Source organism: Orcinus orca, chromosome 9 (genome assembly GCF_937001465.1).
Source record: "Orcinus orca chromosome 9, mOrcOrc1.1, whole genome shotgun sequence".
Lineage (NCBI taxonomy): Eukaryota > Metazoa > Chordata > Mammalia > Artiodactyla > Delphinidae > Orcinus > Orcinus orca.
This window is the reverse complement of record NC_064567.1, coordinates 42,764,073-42,791,868: the sequence shown is the minus strand read 5'-3', so window position 1 is coordinate 42,791,868 and position 27,796 is coordinate 42,764,073. Positions and strand designations below refer to the sequence as shown.

Genomic DNA, 27,796 nt, shown 5'->3' with positions numbered 1-27,796 from the left:
GGATGCAGAGTTGCACCTGTGCTGTGGGGAGACCAGTGCCATCAGTGACGTGAGCCTTCGGGAATGGCATGGGGCTGAGGGTGAATTAACCTGGCTCTAATGGTTTCCCCACATCTCACCTACGTCACCTCCTCTTTTTCAGCCACCCAGTGTAAGCACGGTGCCGTGTATGATACCTGTGGTCCGGGATGTGCCAAGACCTGTGACAACTGGAATGAGATCGGTCCCTGCAATAAGCCGTGTGTTGCTGGTTGTCACTGTCCAGCAAACTTGGTCCTTCACAAAGGAAGGTGCATCAAGCCAGTCCTTTGTCCTCAGCGGTGACCTTTGTTCTGCTCCTTCAGACTTTGAACCTGGTGTTCTTGACACTGAAGTGGAAGAGCCAATGAAGGACTGCGATATTTGTGTGCTGATTCTGCAAATACACACACGGAGTATATATGTGTACATATATAGATATATAGATATATTCAGAAACACTTCATCATTTATAGAAACTATAGGTGGATTATTATATGTATATTTTTTGCTATAAGACATGTATTGTTTCTAGGATCCTAATCTGTAAGCCATTGAATACATTGTATAAATAAACCAGGTGTTTTTAATTTAATAAGGCAGCATGCAGACATATTGGATGGTTTTACCATCACATACGTTTGTCATTTTTAAGAAGTTTTCTAAGAAATCTAAACTGCCTGCCTGAATTAATTTTTGATTTGAATAGGATTTGCAGTTGAATGGGAAGTGTGTTTTTCTGGAATGGCAAATTTATCTAGGGGCATTTCATGCTTCCAAAGAAAGGAAAGTATGCCTGAGAAATATGGCTAGTGATTGGCGACAGGCTCTAATGGTGCATGTAAAGCAAGGGGTAGAGGCTGTTAGACTTTATTGGGTCATGGTCCGATATTATTTCCAGAACTGATTGGCTGGTTGCCAAGAAATATATATTTGTCACTAGAGCATAACCGGAGAATCAAATGATTTCTTGCCATCTTTGCATATTCCTTGAGTCTCCTAATTTTGTATGTGTGTATGATGGATATGTCCACCTCCGTGTCCCACACTGAGATGTTGGTGTGTCTGGATGACTTGTTAGTTTTATTGAGGATGAGCAGGTATTTGAAGAAACTGTTGTACAACGTATGACAAAATATCCATTTCTCTGAATCTCACAGCAATTTAGGATGAGCAAATCCAATGAGTTAAAGTAAGCTATCTCCATTTTGTGACTATTCCATGTGTGAAATGAAAGCCTTTATTTCTAGAGGATTCCTAGACCAACACTATTTGGCAACAGTGAATTTGTCCTAATTATTAGAAAGAAAGGCTTTACTGATCGGTTGATTTAACATCAATACAAAGAATGGTCTACATGCTTGCTCTTACTAGTCACCATGTGATTTTCCTGACTTGTTTTCAGTTGAATAAGTGAACATGTCAACAAAACAAAACCCACTGATGTCTAAAAATAAAATGTTCTGCATTGTAGTAAATAAAGGGCTTAAGGTTTAAAACAATGCATTTTCTATTTCAAGATGTGTTGTGTTATACTTTACAAATAAGCTATGGCAAATTCAGGTTCATCCATTTTTAACAGCTTTCTTTAGATGTATTTTATATACCCTACAATAACTCATTTTTATAAAGAGTGTTATTAGTAGATAATAGCAAACCTCCAAAGTTTTGACAGTCGGCGTAGTGCCATTGCTTCTTAAGACATTTGTGTTCCTGTTACATATATTCATGACAGCTGAAGGATTAGTTTGGATTTTTTACTGGGGCATCTCCAGCTGTTTGAGAAAATTGAATAAGTCACACAGTGTAATAGTGATTGTCTGGGACACCAGGAAATGTGGTTGTCATTGTTGTGCTTGGGCCATAACCAACCTCAGTATCTGGGACCCAAGGTAGCCAGTGCTTCAGTGCTGCACTTGGAAAGGGGGCTTTGATGTAGGAGACTTGGGCTCCAGGTGTGGTTTGTGACCTTGGCCACAACTGTTTAAGCATTTGGGGCCATAATTTGTTTCTCTGAAACACAAAGAGGCTTTGTAATATATGGGCAGGGTTGAGGATCAGGAGACCTAAACACCCCGCCGCTAGTGAGATTACCTGCACAGTAACCTGAGACGCAGTGTGCAAACCCTTTTACACTTACTTTTTGCTCTTTGAAACCTTCTGGAAATTTATTTCCAAATACTTTCAGTCTGCGGTTGTTAGAACCTGTGCAGATACGCAGGGCCAACTGTAAATCGTGCTCAGTAAAAGCAAGTTCTTTTTCCTCTCCCTGTGAAAATAAGAATGTTTTGAAAGTCCTAAACTAAAAGTTTTGCACTAGGAGGAAAAATGAATTGTTGACATTTACAATGGCAATTTTTGTTAAAAGGGTGGCACGTTGAGAATTACCAATTCTTCAGGTGAAAAGCCACCCCTTTAAACTCGCTGTTTCCTGAGTATCTGACTGTAATAGGGAAGAACAAATCTGACCCCTTATTGGATCCATTTCTTTTCCTTTAACCTTTGTATTCTATTGCTTTTGCTGCAAGTTAAGAATGTTGCCTCTAGCCTGAAATATACAGGATACCTCATTCTCAAGGCTCTGACCTTTCAAGGTATAACACTTTTCCATTCATACAGAGATAAAATGTTGCAGAACAGAGAGTAACATTTGTCTTGTTGGAGGTTTATAGGAACATTGTAAACCTATGTGACAGCTGCAATAACAAAGGATTCTGACACCAAGAAGTTTACACCAACCAACCATACCCCCTCCCCTTTTAGTATAAAAGAAGCCTGAATTCTAACTAGGGTAAGATGGTTCTTTAGGACCCTAGTCCACCATCTTCTTGGTCTGCAGACTTTCTGAATAAAGTCGCTATCCTTTGCCCCAGCAACTCGTCTCTTGATTTATTGGCCTGTCATGTGGTGAGCAGTACAAGCTTGGACTCGGTGACATCACCACTAGGCCTGTAAAAGGGCACCTCCCCTCGAATTGAGAAAGACCAGTGGTTGACTCTTTCCCCAGCTTTTGTTGAACATGAAAAAACCATTTTGACTGGAAAACTCTTTCTTACTATGAAATATTTCAGACACACAAGGAGGTATAGAGAATAATGTTGTAAACACCCATGAATACATTACCCTAATTAAGAAAAGTAACTGGTAGGTCGTTGATACATTTTTCTTGCATAAATCAAATCACATCAATCTCATGGTTGCAACAGCTGCATGTGGAGTTTTTCCTTGCTGGGTTTCTGTTCACTCTGCTACTGTTTGTCACTCAAATTCATCTGGATCTGACAAGTATCAAGGATGTGAGTCTGAATGCTCTTGGTGTGGGAGAAAGAGATGCCTTAGGGGACAGGCACCAAGATATTTTAATTAGCCATCTTCTGCAAACATAACCCTCAGGAGCAAGCAAAAAAATGTCTCTTATTCTGAAGCCTGAAGTATCAATACAGCCCTTTTAAGAACTCAGGATTTTAATTTTGAAAAATGGCAAGGTTCAAGTGGCCCAGGATGAATTATTAGGGGAAAGGAACTAATGCTGGTGATTATGTTGACCCTGAATTAAGAACCCAGACATTTAGTCCTTTAAGGGGAGCTTTTGGGCTTTAGAGCTATGTTGTTACACAGGATTAATTAAATCAATCAAATGATGAACACGTGCATGCGATCCATCTTTACTGTGTTTCCCTTCAGATTAATTCTGAGCAAGCCAGCTATGAAAACATTAATGTGGGAAATCTGCATGTAGGGATGCTCCTGAATTAAAGGATAATTCAGAGTGCGACTGGCTAAGGAAAGGGGGAAGGGTGTTCCAGGTAGAGGGAGAGCAAAGCACTGAGGCAGCCAGCGGCTCTGTACTGTGGCTGCACCACAAGCAGCGTGGCCTGAGGGGAAGGGTAAGCACCTGTGTGGAGCGTCCCATGGTCATGCTAAGGAGCCTGGGTTTAATCTTTAGGGCAGGGCTTCCCAAAGTTTTATGTCATAGTGCATTCAGGAAATAACATTTGAGTAGTGGAGTAAATGGGGCTGCTTGCAGCTGGAGATCACATCTGGGGACATCTTAGGTCCAGTCCAACTGCTCCAAGAGTGGAAGGGATGCCAAAATCCCTGTGGGCTGTGGCTCCAGATGGGAAGGTCTGCTCCAGGGCAGATCCAGCTGGGGGATGGCATTAAGCAATGGAGTGATGTGATCAGAGCTTTGTCTCAGTGAGTGGAGTGGAGGTGGGCTTTTCAGCCCAAAGAGCAGGTGGGAGGCCCCTGAGATAGTCCAGGTAGGAGAAGATGAGCCCCCAAACTAGGAGGTAGGAGGAAACAAGGGGAGAACTTTGTGACAGGTTGTGTGGCAGATAGGCAAGTGATGGGTGGTGGTGGTGCCGGCAGGAACACAGGCAGGAGAGCAGATTTACAGAAATTTCTGTTGTAAAGCAAAACCTAAGCTGTGTTCTGTTCAGTTCAACAAACATCCTGAGCATTGGGATTAAGACACAGTCCAGGATAAATGACTGGTAGTAGACCAGAGGAGTACACAGCTGGCCGTGGGAGCCTCAGGAAGCCCAGTTTGGGGTTTTCTGTTTGGGGGAGGTGTCTGGGAAACTTGCCAGAGAACGTGACTCCTGCAACGAGCCTTACTAGGCTGAACAAGCTCTACCTATGCAAATAGGTGTGTGTGTGTGTGTGTGGGCAGGGATAGTGTAGTCTGGGAGTTTAAGGCACGAGTGACTGCGTGGATGAAGAGAAAGACAGGCAGCCTGGGGGTGCAGAGAACAACAGGGTTTGGGTCCTGCTAGGATGTAGCGGATTCACAGAACTTTTGTGAGCTGTGGCATTGCAACTCACACACCCTGAGGTCTTATCAAACGTCCCTTGATTTCTAGTGGAGGGAGCACAGAAGTAGGGTTTGAGGATGTTCTGTCATTTTGTTATAAGCTCTCTTTGCTCCCTGTACCTGGTGTGTTCAAGTTTCCTTGATGTGTCTTCCGAAAATCTAGAGAAGGAAGGAAGACTGAAGAAGCTTCTAATGAGACTGCCCTGTTTATACAGTGAGGAGGCATCTTTCAGACCCTCTAGGCATTGGTTGCTTTGACAGAACTTGTCCAAGTTCTGGTTATTCACTTAACCACTGCTTTTGTTGACTTGGCTGTAGCCTGACAGCAGGGGTTGGGGATGCTCAGGGTCCAAACAGCTGGACCTGCTACTGTCAGCAGCTGTGGTCATACCTACAGGTAACAGTTCTGGAAACACAGCTCACCTAGTGTTCTGGTTGGAACAATTCTGTCACGTTTTAGCCACTTTATATCGTAACCAAGTTTATGCCTTGAAAACGGACGTAAAATGCTTCTCTGCTTCTTGCAAACTGGAACTTGGCTTACTGAGTAATTCCTCTGAGGGGTTCTTTCAGCAGTGAAATTTTGGGCTTTAGAAAATGTTTGTGGTGATGAAAAAGTTTCACTTTGGCTCCGAGAGTATAAATAATATTTGTTCTACTGTTATTGCCACTGTGTTCCTACATGTAATTTAAGGAATCAGATCCTGAACAGCTCCTTCTGACCTGGGTGCTTAAACAAGCATGGAGGGGAGTGGAAAGCAGCCGGAAGCCTGGCTGGAACCCTCCCCACACTCTGGGGGCTGCCCTGGGAGCCTGTGATGTGATGTGTTCCTGCTGGATCCCTTGCACACCTCCATGAAGAAGGTGATTCAAAGGAAACTCGCCACTCAGTATGAATCCCCATTGCCCTCTTGACAGTCAGACCAGGAGGACTCTGTCTTAGAAAACTGGCTTGCTCACTTCACTTGTTCTCAGAGCGAACTGGCTGTGATAGGAAATTGAAGTGGGAAGAAAGAGGATTAAAAGATAGGTTTCTCTGCAGCATCCACCACTCCTATCCACCCCTAAAACCTCAGGGAGGATAGGGGACAGGCCACCTGATTGCACTGAAGAGCATTCTCCACTGTGTTTTATGTGATGACATTTGGGGCATATCTGTCTTCATGGTCAGAGCAGCTCAGCCTGAGCAATTGCATTTCCATCATGGATCCACACAGCTATCTTCACCTGTGATTTTCTGACTCCTAACAATGGTCAGTTAATATGCCAGGCTATTCCACCCTAGCAGGTGAATTTAGACCCTAAACCAGTTTGGGTTTGCCTGTTGAGATCTACTGTAATTCATGGCATGACTATCTTACCCTTTATTTGCTTTGCCATTGGCTTGGGCCACAGAGTGGCTGGGTTGCTTTGGTTAAAGGAGATCAAGATGGCGGCCAGAGGAATTTGCCAGAGGATGCGGAGCAGAGCTGGGAGGTGTTTTCCAGGTCTGAACTGTTCCTGAGAGGCAGAGTGGGTCCATCAGCTTCACCCTTTTGTGTGGGAATGGAGAGGGTAGCAAGTGAGGGAAGGCTTTTTCTATATTAATTCTCTCTGAATTTGCTATTTATTTCCTTTGATTTTACTTCGGGGGGAAAATGTCAAGGAGCAATACGATATACACATTTTATTTTTTAATCTTTAAAAACGAGTAAAATAATTTTTTTTCAAATTTGGGGAATTTTATATTTCATTGGATTCAAGTTCAACCAACTCTAACACTCTAAGAATGTTAAAACTTTCATATTTAGTTGATTTCATATATTTTGAATGCAATTTTCCACAGCAAAACTTGTTTTCCTTGAAATTGATTCCATGATTTATTGTTCATATGGCTCTTTCATTTGGGCTGTCTGTTTTGTGACAGCAAAATAATGTATATGTATATTATTTTTCTCACTTAATATTTATTTTCTTTGTGTCAGTAGTGCATACAATTTTGTTTGTTTCTGCTCCTCCAAGCATAAGTACGTGATCCTTTTTACTGTGAAAGAAGAGGCCTAGTAGGAGACAGGGAGAGGCTATGAGGCAAGCAGCAAAGATACAGCAGGTACAACCACGTGTATCTTTTTGCAGCACAACCTAAGAGGGGCTGCATCAGCCAGCAGTTGTGCAGATGTGGCTTTATCAATGTTGCCTTCAAACAAATGGAAGGAAATAAAATCCAGTTCTGAGATTCTCATCCTGTGAACTGCATGGCCTGATCCACATTGTCTCCAGGAATGTGCCTTTTATGACACATGGGAACAGGGTCTCCAAGTCTAAAAGCATCTACTGAGCTCCTTCAAAGCTGGGATCTGTCTTCCAGATGTCTAGGCTGTTGGGAGTAGGTACAAACTTCCAGATGGACCAGCCTTCTTACAGCATGAGCTGACTGGATGTTGGGGATTGTGTCAGCCTGATCTGACTTGGTGCTTAGACCCTGGGTGTGAGCAGGTGCTCCAGGAAGGCCACCCCAGGTCTTTGGCATGGGTGTGTACATACCTGGGGAGGGGCTCCTGCCAGATGTCCAGTGCGTCTGTAGGACTGGCCTCGCTCTTTCTGTTCATGCTCCTTTTCTTGTAGAAAGAAGAAAGGCTACCCTCATAGACCATAGGATCTTTACGGAATGCAGGGCCAACCACAATTCTTCTATTAGAAGAGCAGATCATAGTGGAGCTTCCTGAGGTTCTTCACCAGGAACTAAAACAAATTATGTCAGCTATTAATTTGTGCCACCCCCATCTATATGTGCTCCCTTCCTTCACCTTTCAGTTTTTTCCCTTTCTTTTACTTCCTCTCCCTAAATGGAGTTGTTACATGCTTCTCTCCACCATCTCCCCAACCCCCACTCCAAACTGGCCTACCCTCCTGGCACCATCTTATGTTGCAGTTCTTTCCTGGCACTTTAAAAAAAAATGTAGCTGCCCTGGTTCCTACCCCCTCGAGAATCAACCTGTCAAAAATATACTTGAGCCACTCTGAGGTCTATGCAATATCAGTTTTAGGTACCATATCTTCATTTTCTTACCTTGAGCCTTCTGGCATTTAACATCTTTAACCGATAGTCTAGTTCTAATGTGAGCATTTAAGGCACCGTATCAGATGAGAAGGGAAAATATTTAGAGGGCAGATGGGCATTCCACTGCCCCAGCAGTGCAGATGCGATGTAGACAGTACCTAGTGGACCAGCAGAGAGGACTGGCTCTTTGCCACATGCCCTTGGAAACTTTTTTTAGTTGTAGAACATTCCTTCCATTTTTCAGTCAAATGTCTAGAATTTCTAATTCAAAAATTCATTGAACAAAGAAAATGTTATTCAATTTTCTCTTCTCTTGTGTCCCGGCTCATATCCCCCTTCTCATGAAGAGTGGCCTCAGCTATTTCCCTAGGGCAATATGAATGAATGTTGTAAGGCTTTTCGTTCTAAAAGCCCTGGATGAAATCCCAGACATATGGCATCAAAGTGCAACTCAGTAAAATCAACTTTGTTGAATATCTTAAAGATAATATAGTTCAATCAGTTTTCTGATCCAAGGATAAAATATAAAATTTATTTACCATCCCTAGGCAAGGTGGCTTATCTCTCCAGCCAACTCCAGGTAAATTTTAGTGTTTGTGTTCTGTGTTGGCATTTAACATCCTTCCCTGACTCTGCAGGAAAGAGCACCATGAGCTACTATCAAGGTATTCACAAGAGGAGAACAGTTGTTTTTTTTTTTTCTTTCCTGCGGTACACGGGCCTCCCACCGCTGCGGCCCCTCCCACTGCGGAGCACAGGCTCCGGACGCGCAGGCCCAGCGGCCACGGCAGGCGGACTCCCAACCACTGCGCCACCAGGGAAGCCCGGGAGAACAGTTTTATCTGCCCTCCTGGACCACCTGATGCATGGACTACTCAGCTACCCAAGATCACACTTTTATCATCAATAAGGACATTCTAAAAAACATAACACAAACATGCACACACCCACACAAATGACAACAGAAATTCCCTATGCCTTTAGGAGTCTTTCAGATAAAATTTTATGTGCCATTTGACCTTTTGTTTGAGATACAGAAATTCCCGCGCATAAAAATGTGGTGAACCAGCTCAAGCTGCTTGTCAAACTGCAGAGTGGAAACCTCAGCTTACTATAAATTTGTCTAATTAAACCTCATTAAAATTGATACCCCAGGGTGAATTTTTATCTCTTGCACAAAGGATGAAATTGCAGATTTCCACATACAATGCAGGCAAATCTGATGCTTTTATGGGTGAATTTTCCAAATGGGGATAGCAAATGTGCCAGGGACAGCATCCCTGAAGCACGTGGGGATGTATAACTGCTCAGTAATTGCAGTTTTCATTTGGGCAAATTAAATGCAAATACAAACAAAAGCCCTGTCCTGTCTCTGAAGTGTGTCAGTATTAGTCCAAGCTCATGCTGGCGGTGGGGGCCAAGAGATGTCAGAGGTTCTCCTGCGGACATATCTGCTCATCTTCTATACCTCCCCCAGCTGCCTCTCGTCTCACTTCTTTTCTCCTTCCTTGAAACTTCAGTGGGGATCTTTGCGGAGGGAAAGACTCCCATCAGACAAACGTCCCTCTGCAGAGGGGGCCATGCTGACTTTCTACAACCAGCTTTCATTCAGTAATTTCTGTCAACTCTACTTTTAAAATATATTCTGAAGCTGACCGTCTCTCACCATCCCCACAGCTACTACCCTGGTCCAAGTTATCAATATCTCTTACCTAGACTATTGTAATAGTTTGCTGATGGAGCTCCCACTCTCACCCTTGCTTCCCTTCCCTCTCCCCCAGCACACAGCATACACAACAGGCAGCAACCAAGGTAAACCTTGAAAAACTCTTATCAGAGCATGTCCTGCCCCCTTTTAAAACTCATCTTAGCCAGAATAAAGTCCTAAGTCCTTTCTAACATCTGCAAAAGCCTGTATGTTTTGGCCTTTTTCTCCTTTTTTGAACTTGTCTGGCGCTTCCCTTCCCGTCTCTCATGCTCCAGACACTCTGGTCTCTACAGGCCTCTTTGCTGTTTCCAAATTGCCAGAAATGTTCCCACTTCAAGGCTTTTACATTTGCTTGTTCTTAATTTTTCTCCATGTCTAAAATCTTACAGATTTATTCCTCTATGTTTATCTTCCTCTTCCTCAATTAAGTGTTAGTTGATGAAAGCAGGAACTTTGCTTTGTTTATTGACATAACTCTGGTACCTAGAACAGCCCTTGGCACACTGTAGACACAATTGCACTCAACAAGCGTCCTCCAGAGGGACGGGTAGCAAACTAATCTAATCATATGCTTCCTTTTATGCCTATACAGGAAAGGGGGCTGTGCAAGGGTAGTAGGTTCCAGGGCCTGGTGCATATCCTGAAGGATGCTGCACTCTTGGTCTGCTGTGTTCTTCATTTCTCATGTTGTGTCATGCGGGAGCCAGGATAACAGCATAGCCAGGAAGAAGATGCTAGTCAGAGTCATCTCAAATCTGAGTATCTTTACTAAGATCCCCAACATCACCGAGGGGAATCTCAGCACATGTGCCTCTTCCTCCTGCTCTCCAAGAATCTGACAAATGGAGCCATGATGTCAGTGAGAGCCTTCTGGAGAGTTTCAATCACAAGGCTTCTCTTAACACAAATACGCAATTTCTTCTTTGGGACCTGCTTCTCCATGCCTGTAATCAATTTTAGCCTAAGAGAGGACAGAGGTAAGATTGTCATCAGAGCACTGATTTCAGATTTCAGATTCTTGCATGAAGCCAAACCCTCAGGAAAGGAAAGAAGAAAGGCAAGTAGGTGCCTCAGTGTTGGGTTGGGGAAGTAGCTGGTGAGAAATGTAAGGACCTGGCTAAGTACGCAGATGCTATATGAACTGAGGTAGTGGCCTACCACGGGGGTGGGCATATATGGTCCATGGCCCAAGTCTGGCCCACTGCCATTTTTTGTAAATAATGTTTTATTGGAACACAGCCATGCTCACTCCTTATGAATTGTCTAAGACCACTTTCATGCCACAAGGACAGAACTGAGTACTGTGACAGATCCACAAAGACTAAAATCCTTACTGTCTGAAACTATAGAAAACATTTGCCAAGCCCTGATCTAGTGGGAAGAGCCATGTACTGGGAACCTGATTAATCAGGATTCTGGTCCCTGTGCTATAACTCAGTACTTATGTGAGCAACTGGTCTACCCTCAGTGAGCTTCAGCTTTTTTACCTTTTATATGGTACATAATTTGGGTTAATCTACATAAGTATATGTTAATTTAAAAGTTCTTAGCCTGAAGGAGGTACTCAATACAGATTGGTTAAACATAAGAGAAAAATAAATTAAAATGTCATGAGAGTATACTCTTTGCTCTGTCAATTGCACAGGGTTACAGTGACAATCCAATGAAATAAAGACTGGAAAAATCCTGAAATCTGAGATTCCTCTCTCTGTGATCACTGAAGCTAAAGCCCAGACCTAGATCTCTGTTGTGTGCCCACAGCTGCACCACGAGCCCTGGGAAGAGGCAATGGCTCCACAGGCCACCTTCCCTGACTTGAGATATTGAGGTAGAGCCTAGAGCTGCCTCTTAGAATGTTCCCATGTTTATAAAAGGGACTTTCAAATGATTCCAACTCATACATGCAACAGGGAGGAACACAAAATTGGGGTTGCGTAGAGATGGGAGGGATCGTCTGAAGCCCATTTGCTCTTCCTGTGAGACTGTCCTCAGGGTGTGGTCTCTTATGATGTTTTTGTTGTCATTGTTCAGCTGTCCATCCTTTTTCTATATCTAAAATTTGGAAAAATCTTTGTTTTTTGTTTTGCTTTGTGTCTCCTACTCAAAGCACCCCTACCTATTCCTGGTGGTGTCAGTGGGGTACCTGGATTCAGCACCAACAGCATGGAATTTGCACTTAGAGAAAGCTAGCTTTATATTCCTGGTTTCTTATTAACATGTAGTGACCTTGAAAAAGTTGCTTAATCTTTCCAAACCCCTGTTTCATCAACTGTAAAATGAAGAGAATCCATCCTCATTAAATCCTCATGAGAATTTTAATGAGATTGTATACCTCCCCCCACTATCCCCTCCCCTGCCCCTTATAAAAATAGATCACTTACAAATTAGATGTTTTAAAGTCTGAGGCAGCCTATTGTCATTTCTAAGACGTAAATCTTGGCAGGCTGAGTGTCTGAATTTTTTAAAACTTTGCTAATATATATGTAGAAGATATGGGGGAGTTTATCACTCACTTCTTTCAGAACAAGTTCCCACAGGTCTGAGGATATTTAAATGCAGACATAGATCATAGAAGGACAAAATCCTCAGAGGGAGTCAGATGAAACACAATTCAATTAGGGAGCAGATAGCCAGCAATCCCTACATGCCCTGGGCTTTCTCTTCACTGAAATTTCTCTGAAAGGCCTGTGCCAGGAGAACTGCAGAGAAGCCAAAAGTCCCTATCAATGTAAACTGAAAATTCTAGATACAGGAATGAATCACTTTTTGTTTGGCAAACAACATCTTTACTTCAATGACTGTGAACCTAGGATTGTGATCTGGAAACCTCCGATAGGATATTAGCATTATTCGGACCATGCTACGTGCATCACCCATTTGATGGCGCTCTCACTCCTTACAGATAAGCAAATTGAGGGTCAGAGAGATGGACTGATCTGCCCCAATATATGCAGCCAGTAAGGAAATGGCAGAGCCGGGAATTGAAAAGTCCATTTGATGCACATGATTTCCCCAGCCACCTTGAAGCCCTGATAGTATGGGAAGGAAGGATATTCTACCGAGTTCAAGCATCCTGCTTATTACCTGAGGGAGGAGGCAGGTAAAGAGGATTAAGCCAGTAGCAGTCATCGCCATAGCACATAAAGACAGTTGAGGAACCCATTTCCTTACAATGGGGTTTGAAAAACAAGTAGGAAGTCCTGGACCAATGGGACATGGGGACATGGATGTTGGTGAAGGAGGGGAGAGGTGAGCCTAAAGGGAGGACATCAGAGACACAGTCTGCCTTCCTCATTGCATCTTCTAGTTAGAGAAGAAAGAGGCTATGCTTTACAGTGAAGCAGCTCTTCTCTCAAAGCTCTGGTGGACCATTTTTCAGCTGTGGGACCCAGGGCATGGGGTCTGCAGGGGTATATTACTTCAGGGCAGGGGTTCAGGGAACCAGTAAGAGGTCAGCCAGGGAGCTGTGCAGTGCAGAGTCTTTATTACAGGGGGATTGGGTGTTGGTTCCCTACCAAATCCATCAATGTGCTCCATGAGAGAGGGCTAGAATTTAGATACTGGTCATGCTAGAGAGCCTTCTATAGCTGAGAGTATACTACAAACAGCACCGATTATGTAAAAATGGACTTTTGTCACTTTTGCTGCTATTTTCCTGCAACTTCCCTATCTCCACCCTAGCTGACACTGAGTCACCAGAATCAGAGACAAATTGAGGGAAAGTAGCTGTTGGCCTAGGGAGTCAGGGCTTCAACATGTGAATTAAGGGGGAGAATGATTCAGTCCATAACAGCTGGCTTCCTCTGACACTGCACTGGCACAGGAACTGGGACGCCACCTTGTTACTGCCAGGTGGTGAAAGTCCATGTTTTCTGCTCAGCCTCCACTGACATTCTGGGGTGAGGGTAGAGGCACTTTATTACTACTGCTGCCAGGAGTAGAAATTGAAGCTTCCCACTAGACTTTTACTACACCCTACCTGGCCTCCACTGACACTGGGGAGAAGCCCCTTATTGCCACCATGTGGGTAGGAAGGTCCTAGTTCCCTACTCAGTTTTCTCTGATACCACCCCAGCAGGGAAGTTGGGCATCTGTGTACAGCCCGGTGAGTGTAAACATCTATGCTTCCCAACTGGCCTTTGCTTGAAAGCAGTATCCCATCAATTTTAGAAGCAAATCGCTAAGGTCTGGCCCACATCCATGGAAAAGGGTATTACAAAAGGGTCAGAGATCATTAAGGATCTGAAAGTGCTTACCACAGGGAGTAGAGCATCGGTTAATAGTGCTTAACTAAAGGAATTACTCTGTCAAGTCAGAGCCAGTGAAAGAATGCAGGAATCTCCAGGTACAGGAACTACCTAAAATGGAATCACTAAGCTGGCATCAAAGAGGCTACTCTTTCTCTCACAGGCTGCATGATCTCTGAGGACATTTCTGCATCTCTGGTCTACTATGCTATTCTCAGCCACTAAGAAACTAGTCCATATACGATACTGCATTACTTTATCTGGATTTCCATGTGTTTTCTAGGATATGAAGTGTCAGAATTAGATAGACCATTTAGTAGCTCCACCATTTACTAGTTATGTAATCTTGGACAAATGACTTGACATCTCTGGATCTCCCTTTTTTCATCTGTAAAATGGGTATATAGGGAACATGATATGATCCTTGAGGTTGGCTGCTGAAAGAGAAGATAAATTCCTCACAGCAAATCCTCTTTTCCTTATCAGTGCTGGATTCTTCTCATATTTAGCAAATATTTCAACTTACAGAAATGGCTGGGGCAGGGCAGAGAGCTGTGGATGTACAAGGAGGAGGGAGGCTCTAATAGAGTCAGCTAGACCTTTGCCTAAGAATTTGATCTTAACTCTTTAAAGCTTTTAAGAAAATTATAATTCCAAAGCTTTAGAGTTTCTTTGGGCCAAAATTTCCTTAGTCTCTATTGGTTGTGAAAAAATTCCATTCAAAAATAAGCCAGAATTTCTTCAGATAAGTAGCTAGGTTTCTCATATTATTATTTGGATAATATACAGATGGAAGTTCCTGATCTGCTAAATAATTTGGAAAAACTCAGGTGACATGGATACACCAGGAAGAAAAACAAAGTGATATTAAAAATAAATGACTGGAATTTTGTTTCTACGTAAGATGGAATTTTAGAGGGCAGACCAATTTTTCTTCTAAGAACAAAACAAATCAGGTTAAAATATAAGAATAATTGGTTTAAAGGCAATCAGCGGTGCTTTGTGACCGCCTGGAGGGGTGGGATAGGGAGGGTGGGAGGGAGGGAGACACAAGAGGGAAGAGATATGGGAACATATGTATATGTATAACTGATTCACTTTGTTATAAAGCAGAAACTAACACACCATTGTAAAGCAATTATACCCCAATAAAAATGTTAAAAAAAAAAAAAGGCAATCAGGATCTGCTGAAACAACGAGGATTTAAAGGGTTAAGACAGAGAAGTGAGCTGAAACATCTGTTGCTGCTTTTTTTCTGTGGCCATTTGACTGATTCTGGCAGGAAAAGATGCTGAGCATCTAAACTGGCTCAAGGAGAGAATCAGGAAAATGGGTGACAGAAAGAAAAGAAAAGAATGAGAAATGAAGAAAAGAACATAAGAGTCACAGGGACAGAGCCAAAGTTTCTAGTATTCATGTGACTGGTATACTTGGAGAGTAAAGAGACAATGAGGTAGAAACAATGTTTGAAGAGTTAATGGTTGAGATTTTCTAAAACGTAAAAGATGTTAACTTACAGATCTAAGAAGCATTGTAAACTCTGAGCAGGATTTTTCAAAGAGCAAACATACCTAGGCACTTCATTATCAAATTTCTAAAAACCAAAGACCAAAAAAACATCACTTTCAGAGAAACGACTGTTAAGACCAACAACTAGAGAGGCCAATGGGTTTTAGTATTGATACTTTCCTATTTTGCTAAAAGAAAATCAATGCCAACCTAGAAGCTGATGCACAGTGAAAGTCTACTTATAAATGAAGCCAAATGTATTTCTGAAAATATGTTTTCAGAAAAACAAATTCTGAGATATTTTATTGCCAGGAAACATGCACAAAAGGGGATTCTTCAGATAGAGGAAAATGATCCTAGAAAGAAGCATGAAAATGCAGAAAAGAATGGAAAAGCAATAGGAAGGGTAAATACATAGGTAAATAAATATTGACTGTATAAAATAATAATCACAATATCCTATTTTGCACACACAGTGAATTAAAATGCATTACAACAATACACAAAAGATGGGAGGAGACGTGAATGTAAATACAGTGTTTCAGGGAAACTTAAAAAGTAAAAATTTCTATTAGAGAATTAAGTATGCATGTTGTAATTTCTAGGATAACCACAAGAATCATAAAAACATTGTATAACTAAGATATAATAGAGAGGAAAATTGGATAACAACAAAGGAAAAAGATGACTGCTCTTCTGCACTTTCAGGTGGACATTTCTGTCTCTTAGAAGGTTGGGTTTTTTTGTTTTTTAATTCAGGAAAACTTCTTAAAGGACCTTCTGAATGTGAAACAACAGAGCCTTGGATTAGTTTAGATGGGAGAGAAATGAGAAAACAAAGATATAATGTATTCCACATAAAAAGTCATACAGAAATTTGTGAGTTTTGCCCTGGAAGTTGAGGTGATCAAATGAGTCCTAAAAAGAGGGATTATAAAAATATGGTGAGAGGCCAGTGGCTCAGGTGGGATGTGAATGGGGAGAAACATTTTGTGGCTGAGTTTGTGTTCTCTTCAAACCTTCATAAAATTGTGGAATGCACAAGTGTAGGTGAACCAAAGAGGAAAGGCTGCACTCTCCACTTAGGATTCATCTAGCAGAGTGAGAACAGCAGCTGCAGGAGGTGAGACAGTGAAGAGATGCTGAGAGTTTAGCCAGAGCTCCAAATCACAGCAAGCAAGCCCTGAGTGAACAATAGTGCTCTGGGAAATTCTCTAAAATCCTTATGATTTGACCGTGTATATGTTGTGGGATGAAGGGGTCACTGAACTTCCCTTGGTAGTGGGGGCTTAAGCCTTTTTATTTGAAAATGAAAGTCCCCAAGAGAACAGAAGAATTTCGAGGCAGCTGGCTCTGCATAGAATGTGTTTCTGCCTGTTGTAGCCCTCAATAACTTCTACTATTATCATTACAGCCTCTGCAGAAAATAAAGTGTTTTTGATTCAAGTCCTCTTCCATCTCCTCTCCCCCTCTCCAGTCTCCACTGAACTGAATGGATGATGTTAAGTTAGGGACATTTGTCTAGAATTGAAGGTGGAGACTTAATTATTACAGACAAAAACCACTAATGAGGAAACAACATTATCTTTCACACATGAAGCTGTTTTGATGGAAACGAATTTATGGCGAGTATTCTATCCTCCAGGCTTCATTATAAAGGGCCTCTGTCCTCACGACTTTTCCCCTCCTCCTTCCCCTCACATTTCTCTATTTTCATTAGCTCAATCTCACAGGAAATCAGAGAGCAGATAGTGTTCTCCACACATTTTATAGGAAAGGAAGCAACGGGGCAGCCAGGATCGGCTCCAGGCAAAATCACCACATTACAATGCTTTCTTCGGGCACCTCTCACTTTTCTTTTTGGCTGCCTTCTCCTCTTATCTTTCTTTTCTCTCTCTGTCTTTCTCCCATCCTCTCCTTGCCATCTACTGCCTGATTGGTTGAAGCCTCTCTTCTGCTCTCACCTAATCAATCCTCTTCCATGATCTTTATTTACTTGTAAATAAGAATCTGACCTGGACCAGGGTGCTGGAAATCTGGATTGAGCACAAGGGTTTTCCTGCCTACAACTGAGGAAAGGATGAGTAGCCTTCAGGAAGTGGGGGTCTGGGAGGTAATAAGGTTCAGAAATCAAAGCTACATGGCAGAAAAACATCCAGTGGGACTTCCAGGTGCTATCACAGGAGAAGATGGGAAACACCAATCAGAGACCGAGACACAGAAAATTATAGTTCAATAGCCCTCCCCGTCCCTGTTTTCATAATGCTTTTCTTTCCCAGATGTTTTCCTATAGAATCAGCAATAAAACCCATGTGCTGGCCTTTGTAGTCCTGGGTGGGCCTGGCTGAGGCCACTCTGTTCTGTGCCAGTGCCCGGCTCCAGAGAGGACCTCTAGGAGTAAACTGGGTGGCGGCAGCTCCAGAGTAAGGAGGAGAAGGAGGTAGGGGACTCCTGGTCTCTGCGGACTGTGACACAGGAGAGGAGAGAACTTAGTGTAGGGCTAGGCAGCGCATCTCTCCTTCTAGCCCGAATCCGTCCGAAAAGCGCCAGGTCTTTTCATTTTTGTATTCTCATTTCTTCCACAGACCTTGACATATACCATAGGGGCTCAAAACTGTGAGTGGAGTGAAAGAATAAAGGAGTAGGTAAATGAAGGATACACCTTTCCCCTAAAGTGATTTATGTCAATATTGTACTCAGTATGTGTTGATCTCCAACAGTTTGGCCCGTGGGGTTTGTACATGGTAGCTCCCTATTCCTTTTCATGCTCACCTCTCTGTTGGCAACTGTCAGAACCAAAGCAACCACTGCGTCCTGTGTGTCTGTTCCCAGAATCAGGGGGACAGACTGAGGACAGGAATCCAGGAGGACCAGTAGCAGAGGCCAACAGTCTGAGTAATCTGAAGGCTGGGTGATGGAGAGTGAGCTGGAGAGGGCGGGTGGTCCCATTCAAGGCCAGTTGGACATGGCAAGTATCTGGGGCAATGCCACCGATTCTGTCACTCTTAGGATGCCTGACCTTGGGCCAGTCACTTATTCCTTGTTAGATGAAGCCATCCAGCCATAGCAGCAGTGGCAAGGCAAAGCTCACGTGGGAGACAAGATGGGGAAGTCATATGTGCTTCCTGTCACGTGCCAACTCCCTTCCACTGGTAGAGGTTAGCTGGAGGACTGGCCATGGGAAATGAGGAGATGGGGGTCTCTGGCTGTGAATCTGCTGATTCTCTTAAGGCATCTGAATGTCTTTTACCTGTCAGACTGCCAGATCCACAGTGGCATTCGTGAATATTTCAAACATCAGACGATTCTATTCTGAGTGAAATGACACACTGTGAACAGTGAATAAATCAACTTCACTTTCCCTTAGTGGTGAGTGGGGAGGCGAGGAGGTCTCACAATTATGAGTGTTCCATTTGGAGCTAAGATCACATTCATGTATGGGAACAGAGAACTCCAGAGATGGATCCGACAGGGGTAGTGCTCAGAGCTCCCCCAGGCCAGGCTGGAGCCAGCACGACCCCTGGGCCTCAGGTAGGGTGCATGCTGCTTGGCTAGAGTCTGACAGCTTACCCAGGCCAACGATCTTGAAACAGCTCTCTCCCTGCTGAGCCAGTCCTGCTAACAATAGTTACTCAGATGCCTTGTCATCATTACTCCCAGACTGCTAAGGAGAGTGTCAGCTCTACCTTTCTTTAGTTCTTTTTTCTTTTTTCCATGGCCCGACGAATAGGCTTCCAGAGGAGACTAGCAAAGCATGTCTTGTTGCTGGATGATCACACAGCAGCTCTGTTTTTCCAAAGTGATGGCATGGCTTGCCAAGAATGAATTACATATTTTCACAGAATTATTTGCTTTGCTCCTAATCAGCTCTGTAAATGATTTTCCTTCCTCCCTCTTGTTTAACACACTGGCCCCCTTGGTCAGGCACCTCAGGCTAGGGTTTTGAGGAAAGGAAGAAATAGAAGGCCATGAGAGGCCCTTCTAGCAAGCTGGTGGGGAGAATGGAAAAGTCTGGGCTGAGGGCCACTTTGGCCTCGGAGCGGTAGGTAGGACAGAAGACACATGGATGCTCCTCCAGGGCTACGGTGACGGAGTTGCTGGGAAGCAAGGATCTCTGGGTCATTGGCTCAGGGTCACAACAAAATCACCAATGGGAGTCACAGATGCCAATGCTGCGACTTGTTCCTGCTGGAAGATCCTGGCAGGCCAGCCCCACTTCCCTGGCTCAGAGGAGAAACTTCCTAGGGTGTCTCACTCACTGTGAGCTTCCTTCTGGTGGCCCTCCAGCCTTGCCATGGTGACCATCTGCAAATACCTTGACAGGGCTGAGTACAAGGCATTCCTGCTGCTGTGAATGCTTCCCTCCTCTCTGTTCTGGGAGAGGCAGTGGATTATCTTTTCCATTCCAACAGGCTCCATACAGAGAGAATGGGAAGAACCTCTTTGTCTCCAGGAGTGTCATACTGTCTTGAAATCATAAAGCAGCTCTACCTGTGTTCCCTCACGTCTACATGCTTCTTTAGTTATTCTTTCCATTATAGTTTTCTCTTCTGAGGACTCATGCAGCCCAGTGGGAACCAGGCTGGAGGCCAGTCTGAGTGACATGGCTTTGGGCCATACCCATCTTCCCTCTTCTCTGTCCTGGGGATCAGCCCCTCACTGAGATTTGCACATGGCGTTCTCCACCAACTTGGCATTGTTCTCCACTAGGACATCGCTCAGCTTGTTCTCCTGCCATGTAGGGAGTCTTTTGGAAGGACTATTATTTTTTTAAAGCATCCAGGATGTGTCTTTCTCCCAAACTTCCTCTTTCTCTCACATGAACAGGTCATCGCTGGGCTAGTCTTACCAGTCCAGACATCTATGAATAGTAGAAGACTCATGAATTGGTTAAAGTAACATCCTATGACACTTACGCCATGGCACTACTCTACTACTAATGGTGGATATGGCTAATGGAGCATGTCTCTCCTGGTAAGCCTCAGAATCCTTCTGAACACCATGCATCTGACTGCTATTACCAGTCCATTGGAGTTGGTTCTTATGATGACATCTTTTAATCTTCCTTACCTTAAGCTCTGAATTGTATCTCCCCTCCGTCTAACCAACACACCTATGCATGCTCAAAATTAACAGGTACTTAATGTCATTGTACATGACATTGACCTTGATAGGATGTACTCTCTGCCAGGGAGCTTGCAGTTTGTCTCAGATACATTAAAAAGGTGCAAGTATACTTTATTGGGGGTGAGGGAAATGCTGGAGCACTACTTTATTAAGGCTGGAATTTGTCTCTTTTCAGAATTGATGAATACATCTCCTGTTACTATTCATTTGTCTCTGGGAGGTTGTATTCTAGAAGTTATTGGTCCAGATAAGTTGTAACTATCCTGGGAGGCAGAGAGGACAACCTGAGCTGTATCTCCTACAGTAAACTGTCATAACCTGGCCAACCCACAGCCATAAGAGCAGCTCTAATAACCGCAGGTCCTGCCATGTGGACACTTTTCCCCAACACACAGAAGACAAGGGAGGTGATGATTTGCAGCTCCATTATTTTCAAGAGTTACCTTGTATTTTGGATACATTAATAGGTGCTAAAGGGTGGGGAATTAGGTAAACAAAATAGAAATGTAATATGTGAAATAGCTAAAAGATGTTTTCTTCTTAATGCATCAAACAAATAACTACAGAAGCAAGCAAAAATAAATAACATAAAATCTTCAGTTCTAGTTTTTCTCAAAATCCAAGTCTCAATTACGTAGCTAACAGCTTAGGAATCAGTTCCTTCTGACTTTTCCACCACAATCCCATTACTGCATGGGTTCTCTGGACTGATGTTTGGAACTTTTAAGATTTGACTGCATTTCTTCCCATGCCTTTTCATGCTCCTAGCACTTCTGTTTCCAGTCTGGTGGCTTCGCTTGGGCCCTGCAGGCTAGACCCATGTTGCACTCAGGGACTGTAAGAATCCCGGGCCTCAGATCTGCTGATTCTCCTCTGACACCGGACCTCCCCCGACGTTTGCTTGGTGCCTCTGACCCAGCCCACAGCTTTGTCCCAGACCTTGTAACAGAATCCCCGCCTGACCTCTCTGCCCATTGCTCCAGTTGTTCCAGGGTTGGGAGCTGGGGCTCTGTGCTGTTTCCAGCTCAGCCTAGGGTTCCTTCTCAGGCCCAAGTCAGTCTCCAACTCTCTCCAGGCATCAGCATGACTCCCTCTTTCCAATATCAGTTGCTCCCTATTCCCTGCAGTTGGGGATACGATGAAAATGTTGCTTCTCCAGCTTTTCCTTTGCTTTGCTGTCCCTGAAAACAAATTCACGCACTCTCCCTTAGAGTCTTACTCTTGAGAGGTGGACCCATTTATTCAACATGGTAGCACCTTATAATTTATTATTTTAAGTGGGGGCAATTTTGAGAATTAAAGGGATGTTATTAATAACTATGCCAGAATAACAGGAATAAACAAGGACTATTATAGGCAACAGTTACATTCTTATCCTGACCTTGCCTTTAGCAGCCCATATAGAGCAAATGTCCCATGGCCAGTGGCTGTATCTGGGGTCATTTCTCTTGGAAGTGGTAGATGGATGTGACAGTCACCATATGGCTTTAAACTCAGGAAGATCTTGGTGCAACTCTTGGATTGACTCTTTCTAAATTCATGGACCTGGAAAAGTAGTTTCTTTGGTGACTCTCAGTTTCCCTATCTGTACAATGGTTATAATGGTAACTGTCTCAAAGATGGCTTTAATGATTAAATAAGATAACATATAAAGCATCTGACATGGAATACTTCAATGAGTTCTAGTTTTCATTTCTTTATCTTTCTCCTAATGAAACCCATGAAGCATGCCAACTCTGTTTCTACTTCCTTTCCTTTAGAGGGAAGATGGTCTGTGATCTGCTACTCAGTATTCTATCTTAAAATGGATTCCCAACTTGGCATTCCTAACATCTTTTAATGTACCATATAAAAGGGCTGAAATTCGATACATTAAGTGATTTTAATGTATGAGGCAGAGAGATTTAGCTTATGATCCAAATATGCATGAACATAAGATGCATTCAGAGGAAGATATTGCTAGATGATAAAAATGAAGAAGATGAATCCTGTGCTGGGGCCTAATTAAATGACTGAGAAGATGGCTAATGGTCTTAGATTGAAACCTTTAGCTCCAGACCACTGGTTTTAATTCCACATTGAAAGCTATTATGCCCACTGCTGGCTGCTAGGAGAAGAGACTGACTACAACCAAATGTAATTGCTGTGGAGAGTGTGGTCTCAGACAGAAGTCCTGTGCCCTTGAATCAGTCTCTCACATTCTCTCAACTTCAGTTTCCCTACCTGTGAAATGGACACAGCAATATGAACTGAACAGGATTGTGGTGAGGATAAAATGTGAGGCCTGGCAGTGTCTGACTGTCAAATACAAACTGAAATGGGTTAATGAGTTAGTTTATTTTTATCTCTTTAGGAATTTGAATTTAATCTGAAAAACCATATACCCTTGCAATTCTTCTTTTAACTTCAACTAGATTTTTCTGCAGAGTGTAGTGAAAATTTCTTGTTTTTAGAGCTTTGGGGCCTAGATCTGTAACACCAACTGATTTCAAGTGAGAAGTTAGGAAGCACCTGATTAGAAATCCCCAAGATCCTCACCTGACCAATTTAAACCATTGCCCCCACCCCAAATACTAGCTTTGTGGGACTTTAATAGTTTTTCCCTCAAAAATAAGATGCATGTTCAAATGTCTTTGGGCAATGCTGGGTAAATAAAATGAAACAGATTTCTTTACTGCACAGCTCTTAAAATATTTAGCTGATCCAATATGCATCTCCAAGATGGGGCCATGTACCATATATTGTCTCCAAAATGTGCTTAACCATGGTCCCCATATTTTTTGTGGGATATTTTTAGACACCAATGGTCCTTGGCATGCTTTGGCAAGCACTCTTCTAATAATTTTTATGGATTTGGAAAAAATGTTTGCATTATAAAATTAAGCAAGAAAGCAAGCTACTAAATTTCATGTACTGTAAAATCACAATTATGTTAAAATGTATGTAAGAGCCTGCAGGAAATATATCGAAATATTAACTTTTTAATTAAAAGCAGTAATCTCAGGGGGAAGAATTTGGCTATTTTTTTATATCTATTTTACTTGCCCTATATTTTCCAATTTTTCTACAATGAACATGTATTATCTTTATAATCCAAAAATTTTACTGTTCTTTTTTTTCTTTTGGTTAAACAATATCAGAAGGGATTGTTTCTTTTCCAACTACAATGTTGGATCCACCTGAGTGAAATATGCCTTTCATTGCATCCTGAGAAGACAGAAGAACCATAAAAAGCCTTAAGAAGCCCTTAAGGAATTTTGAGGACTATAAAAGTAAAGATTATAAACCAAAGAAAAATACACAAAGTTGTAAGAGCAGTAAAGAGAAAAGTGAGGGCAAGGGATGTTGAGTATCTAAAGAGAAAATATAAGAAGCACAGCCTTTCCCGGAAAAGAAAAGAAAATTCACCGTCAAAAACAATGGCAAGTTTCTGTGAGAACCCAACAAGGTAAGGAAGAAACTCACCAACAGCCCGGAGACACATGGCTGACAGGAGCGTCCCAGACCACAACCCGTCTTCCTGCCTGAAGCCAGACCACCTCTGAGTCATCATGGGACTGTTTACATAAGGATAATACCTGGGATCTGTTTACATGTGAGCTCCTCAAACCTGTGTCAGAATCCTGAACAGGTTTGTCTCCTCAAGGTCCCTTTGTAAATTTTGTCTGAATTTGCTGATTATGTGCATGGCGCAGAACGGTAACAGCAGCAATAATGACCATTTTATTGAGTGTGTTAGGTGCTCTGTGTGCGATCATGGTATTAAATTCTCCTAACAAGTCTGTGAGGCAGGTCCTGTTATAAGCCCCACTTTCCAATGGAGGAAATGGAGCCTTAAGAGAGTTTGCGAGGCTAGTAAGGAGAGAAGTCTAGTCAGGCTGGCCCTGGAGCTTACATATTATACACTACATTATACTGCTCTTTGGGACTTCATATATTTTAATTAAGGTAGGCTGAGTGAATAAATGGATGTATGAATAAATGTCCGAGTAAATGGATTCATAAGGGGGAATATGAAGGCAAAATGCCCAGTCTGAACCTGAAAGGAGGGTTTATATCTTGTTTGATTCCTGAAGAAAGAGAACAGCAGCTGCCCCTTGGCCCCTGACCATGTGCGCTTGGAAGTGAAAGCAGAATAAATGGAAGACATCCTGGTTCAAACCCCAACTCTGTCACAAGGCCATCCTGTTCATCACAGTATCCCCAGTTTGCAGCATAGTGGACAGTACAAATCAGGAGTTGAAAATATTTGATGAATAAAGGAATGAAAGACTATGATGAGGTATATGAAAGCATCTATTGGTTTCTGGCACAAAGAGCTCAACAAATACATTTGAGCTAGGATGGAAAAAGAGAAAAAAGACAGGAAGGGAGAGGAGGCAGGAGTAACAGGAGTGCTCTTGAGACATGGTCCTTCCTTGGAGCTGAAGGGAACAGAATTAGGCAAAATTTACTGGGTTCTTGCTTCCCCAAGTTCTCTATCCTTGCCCAAGCCCTGGTACAGAGAAGGACAGATGTCAATCTTTCCCTTGGATATTCAGAAAGGCCCACAGTAAGGAGAATAAGTGCCGTTTGACCCATTTATTTCTTCCCTTCCTCCCTCTCTTCCTTTCCTTCCATTTTCTTTTCAGTTTGGAAATGTCCTGTTTTATAACCCCATTCAAAAACTATGTACAATTGGCAAGAGCAAAGTCACATTTGGACCTCTGGGTGATGGCATTTGACAAATATGATTTCCTGCTTTCAAGAAAATTAACTTTGGAAAGATATCTTTCTTTTTTTGTGTTGGGGGTGAGGATCCTTGGAGTGCCCTCAAAAGACTTCTTGCATAGGCACTGGCTCTTAAAAAGATTAAAACAAAACATTTAAGCTAATGAGAGGACACATTTGGAGCCTATTCCACATGGTTTTTGTATTGAACGAGGATTTATAAGCGTGGCAGAGCATCTTGAGAGTTTGGTTGACCCCCCGATATTTGAAATATGATTTGAATTGCTTGCCCAAACTGTTTTGTCCTAGTCCTGAGTCAATAATTGCTAAACGATCTCCCTCCCTTCCTTCCTCCCTCCCTCCTTTCCTTCCTTCCTACCTTCCCTCTTTCTTTTTTGGGGGGGTGGGGTGGGAGGGGAAGTAAAGTTGAGATGTCTAGAGCTCTTTAGGTGGGCTCTGATTTTCTCTTTTGCAGTTGTCATTCATTTTTACTTGGTAGGCAATTTGAAGTAGCCTATGTAGCATTTTTACTAGGATTTGATGCTTTATATCTCTGTCAAATTAACTATCTGAGCCTCAGTCTCCATTTTTATAAAATGAATATCAAGTGTGTATGGTATGGGATTGCCATATTGTTGTATTAGGTGAATAGCTCGTGCCAAGCTCACAGAGTAGTGAGCCAGATTAATGAAAAGACAGTGAAGGGAGTCATGCTGTTCATACATCGAAACATGATTGTGTCCTTCAGTTCTACACCACAGAGTTGTTTTATGGGAGATCTCTAATCACAAAGATCTCTTGCAGCAGCAGCAGAATGTGCTAGAAACACCTGGATTGGAATCCTGCTTCCACTACATATAACTGGCAAGTTACTTACCTCTCTGACTCAGTTTACTCACATGTACAATGTAGATAGCAGTGCCCAAAGGCATTATGGGAGGATTCAGTTGGTAACTCAGAGTGTATCAGATGCTTCCCTCTGTGGACAGTCCATTGTAGGTGCTCAATAAATGCTCTCCGCCTCCTCCTCCACTTCCTCTTTCTTTTTCTCACAAATGGAAATAATTGTAGGATTCTTACTTGTAGAGTTGTTATAGGATTAAAAGTAAAACATTTAGATTAGTGCATCACACAGAGTAAATGCTGCATTGGTTAATCTTATTTTATATTCATACGGCACTTCTGTGATGGAGACAAGGCAAGGCAAGTCTGTATAAAAATCTTTTCCTATTTGGATATAGACCAGAAATGCAAATAAAGGGAAATAAATAGCTCATGTACCTTAGTTGCTTTTTTCTTTCAGGCCATTTGGTTTTTTGGTTGTCTTCCCGAGACATTTCAAGGTTGGTCAACTTAACTTGGAAATACTTAAATAAACTATGTTGGAAAACATTTTCCATTCTGCCCTGGCCAGATTCCCTACTCTAGGGCTGATCCCAGATGCTACTTATATCCTTGGTCCGTTTATTGAAATGCATTGTCTGAAACTCAAATATGAGGGGCTACAAATGAAGAAAAGATGCCCAGTGTCCACAGGGCACGGCCTAAATGACATCCATGCTCAATGAGGAAGACTGAGCCTTCGTGTGTATGTCTTCCCTATGTGTTTCACAGCTGAATATTCATAGCTGGCTCCTCAGCATGGCCCCATGGACTCATGCCTACTTTGGCATGGGTGTAGTGGGAGTGAGGGAATGATTTGGAGCCCCTGGTTTCATGACTTGCAGGCTGTGTGATTTCAGACAAATGAGTCAGGCTCAGTTTCCTTTCCTGAAAATGTTCTAAAAAATGCCTACCTTAAGGGTCTCCCTGAAGACTAAAGGGAACAAATATAAGAAAGCACATAGCAAATTGTAAAGAGTTCTGTAAACGTGGGGCCTTTTGCTCTGTGGACTATTTCGGTCTGTTCCTTTCTTCTGCTTTTCCTCCTTTTCTGGCTTCCTCCCCACCTGTATGCTTTTACAACTGCCCAGAAGTTTCTGTGAGCAGCCCCCTTCTTCCTGCCTGTGTGGCCCTGTCTCCCTTTGAGTTTCATTGGCAAAGAGACTGGGCCAAGGCAGCAGCTGAGATTGGAGATGGGTGGGGGGCTGGGATACCTGCTTCCTGCTGCCTTTTTTGGAAGCAGATAAATGAACAGTGGGAAGTGTTTGCTTGGGCAGAGCTGAAGCAGAGCAGAGTAAGGTACCTGGGGTGGTGGGATCCTAAGAAATGCAGGCTTCCCCTGTGGGCCTGAAGTGGGCAAGCAGTTGGGAGGAAAATTTCTAGACCAGTGCTGGTAAAGTCTATGATTTCCTCTTATATATAATATACAATGTAAGTCATCCTGTGATTTTGTTCTCTTTTCCCTGCATGAATCATTCTTGTTCAACCTGATCCTGGGGACCTTTCAGCAATGACTAGAAGAGTCCTTGTGGCATTGTTCAATATGGTGGAACAACAGGTCATCTTGAAGGTCTGTGTAATTTACGTGAGTGTGGCAGAGAGTGTGTTATACGTACAGGTGGTGTCTCCAGCACCGTAATCTACAGGCCTTTACCCTGTGTACCATGCCAAGCTGGAATCCATACACCCAGTGCATCCCCTCCGTCTCTTGGACCACCTCCACCACTGCAGTCCAAGCC

The 27,796-nt window shown here is 42.9% G+C and overlaps 1 protein-coding gene and 1 long non-coding RNA gene across 4 annotated transcripts in view; one reads left to right on the top strand and one right to left on the bottom strand.

The window, feature by feature from the left end:
- Positions 1-1,520, top strand: part of BMPER (BMP binding endothelial regulator) — a 262,469-nt gene extending 260,949 nt beyond the window's left edge. For all 3 annotated transcript variants that reach the window (XM_049714462.1, XM_004269912.3, XM_033428300.2), the window contains one exon: positions 143-1,520. In XM_049714462.1, coding sequence (XP_049570419.1) covers positions 143-324 — 182 coding nt within the window. In that variant the 3' untranslated portion in view covers positions 325-1,520. The remainder of the gene's footprint in view (positions 1-142) is intronic.
- LOC117201350 (uncharacterized) lies at positions 304-27,723 on the bottom strand. The gene is made up of 5 exons (XR_004483361.2): positions 26,075-27,723; positions 7,358-7,555; positions 6,196-6,366; positions 2,159-2,287; positions 304-415 (listed from the first exon to the last, which is right to left on the bottom strand). It is a non-coding gene; the product is annotated as an uncharacterized LOC117201350 (long non-coding RNA).
- Between the last annotated feature and the right edge of the window lie 73 nt (positions 27,724-27,796).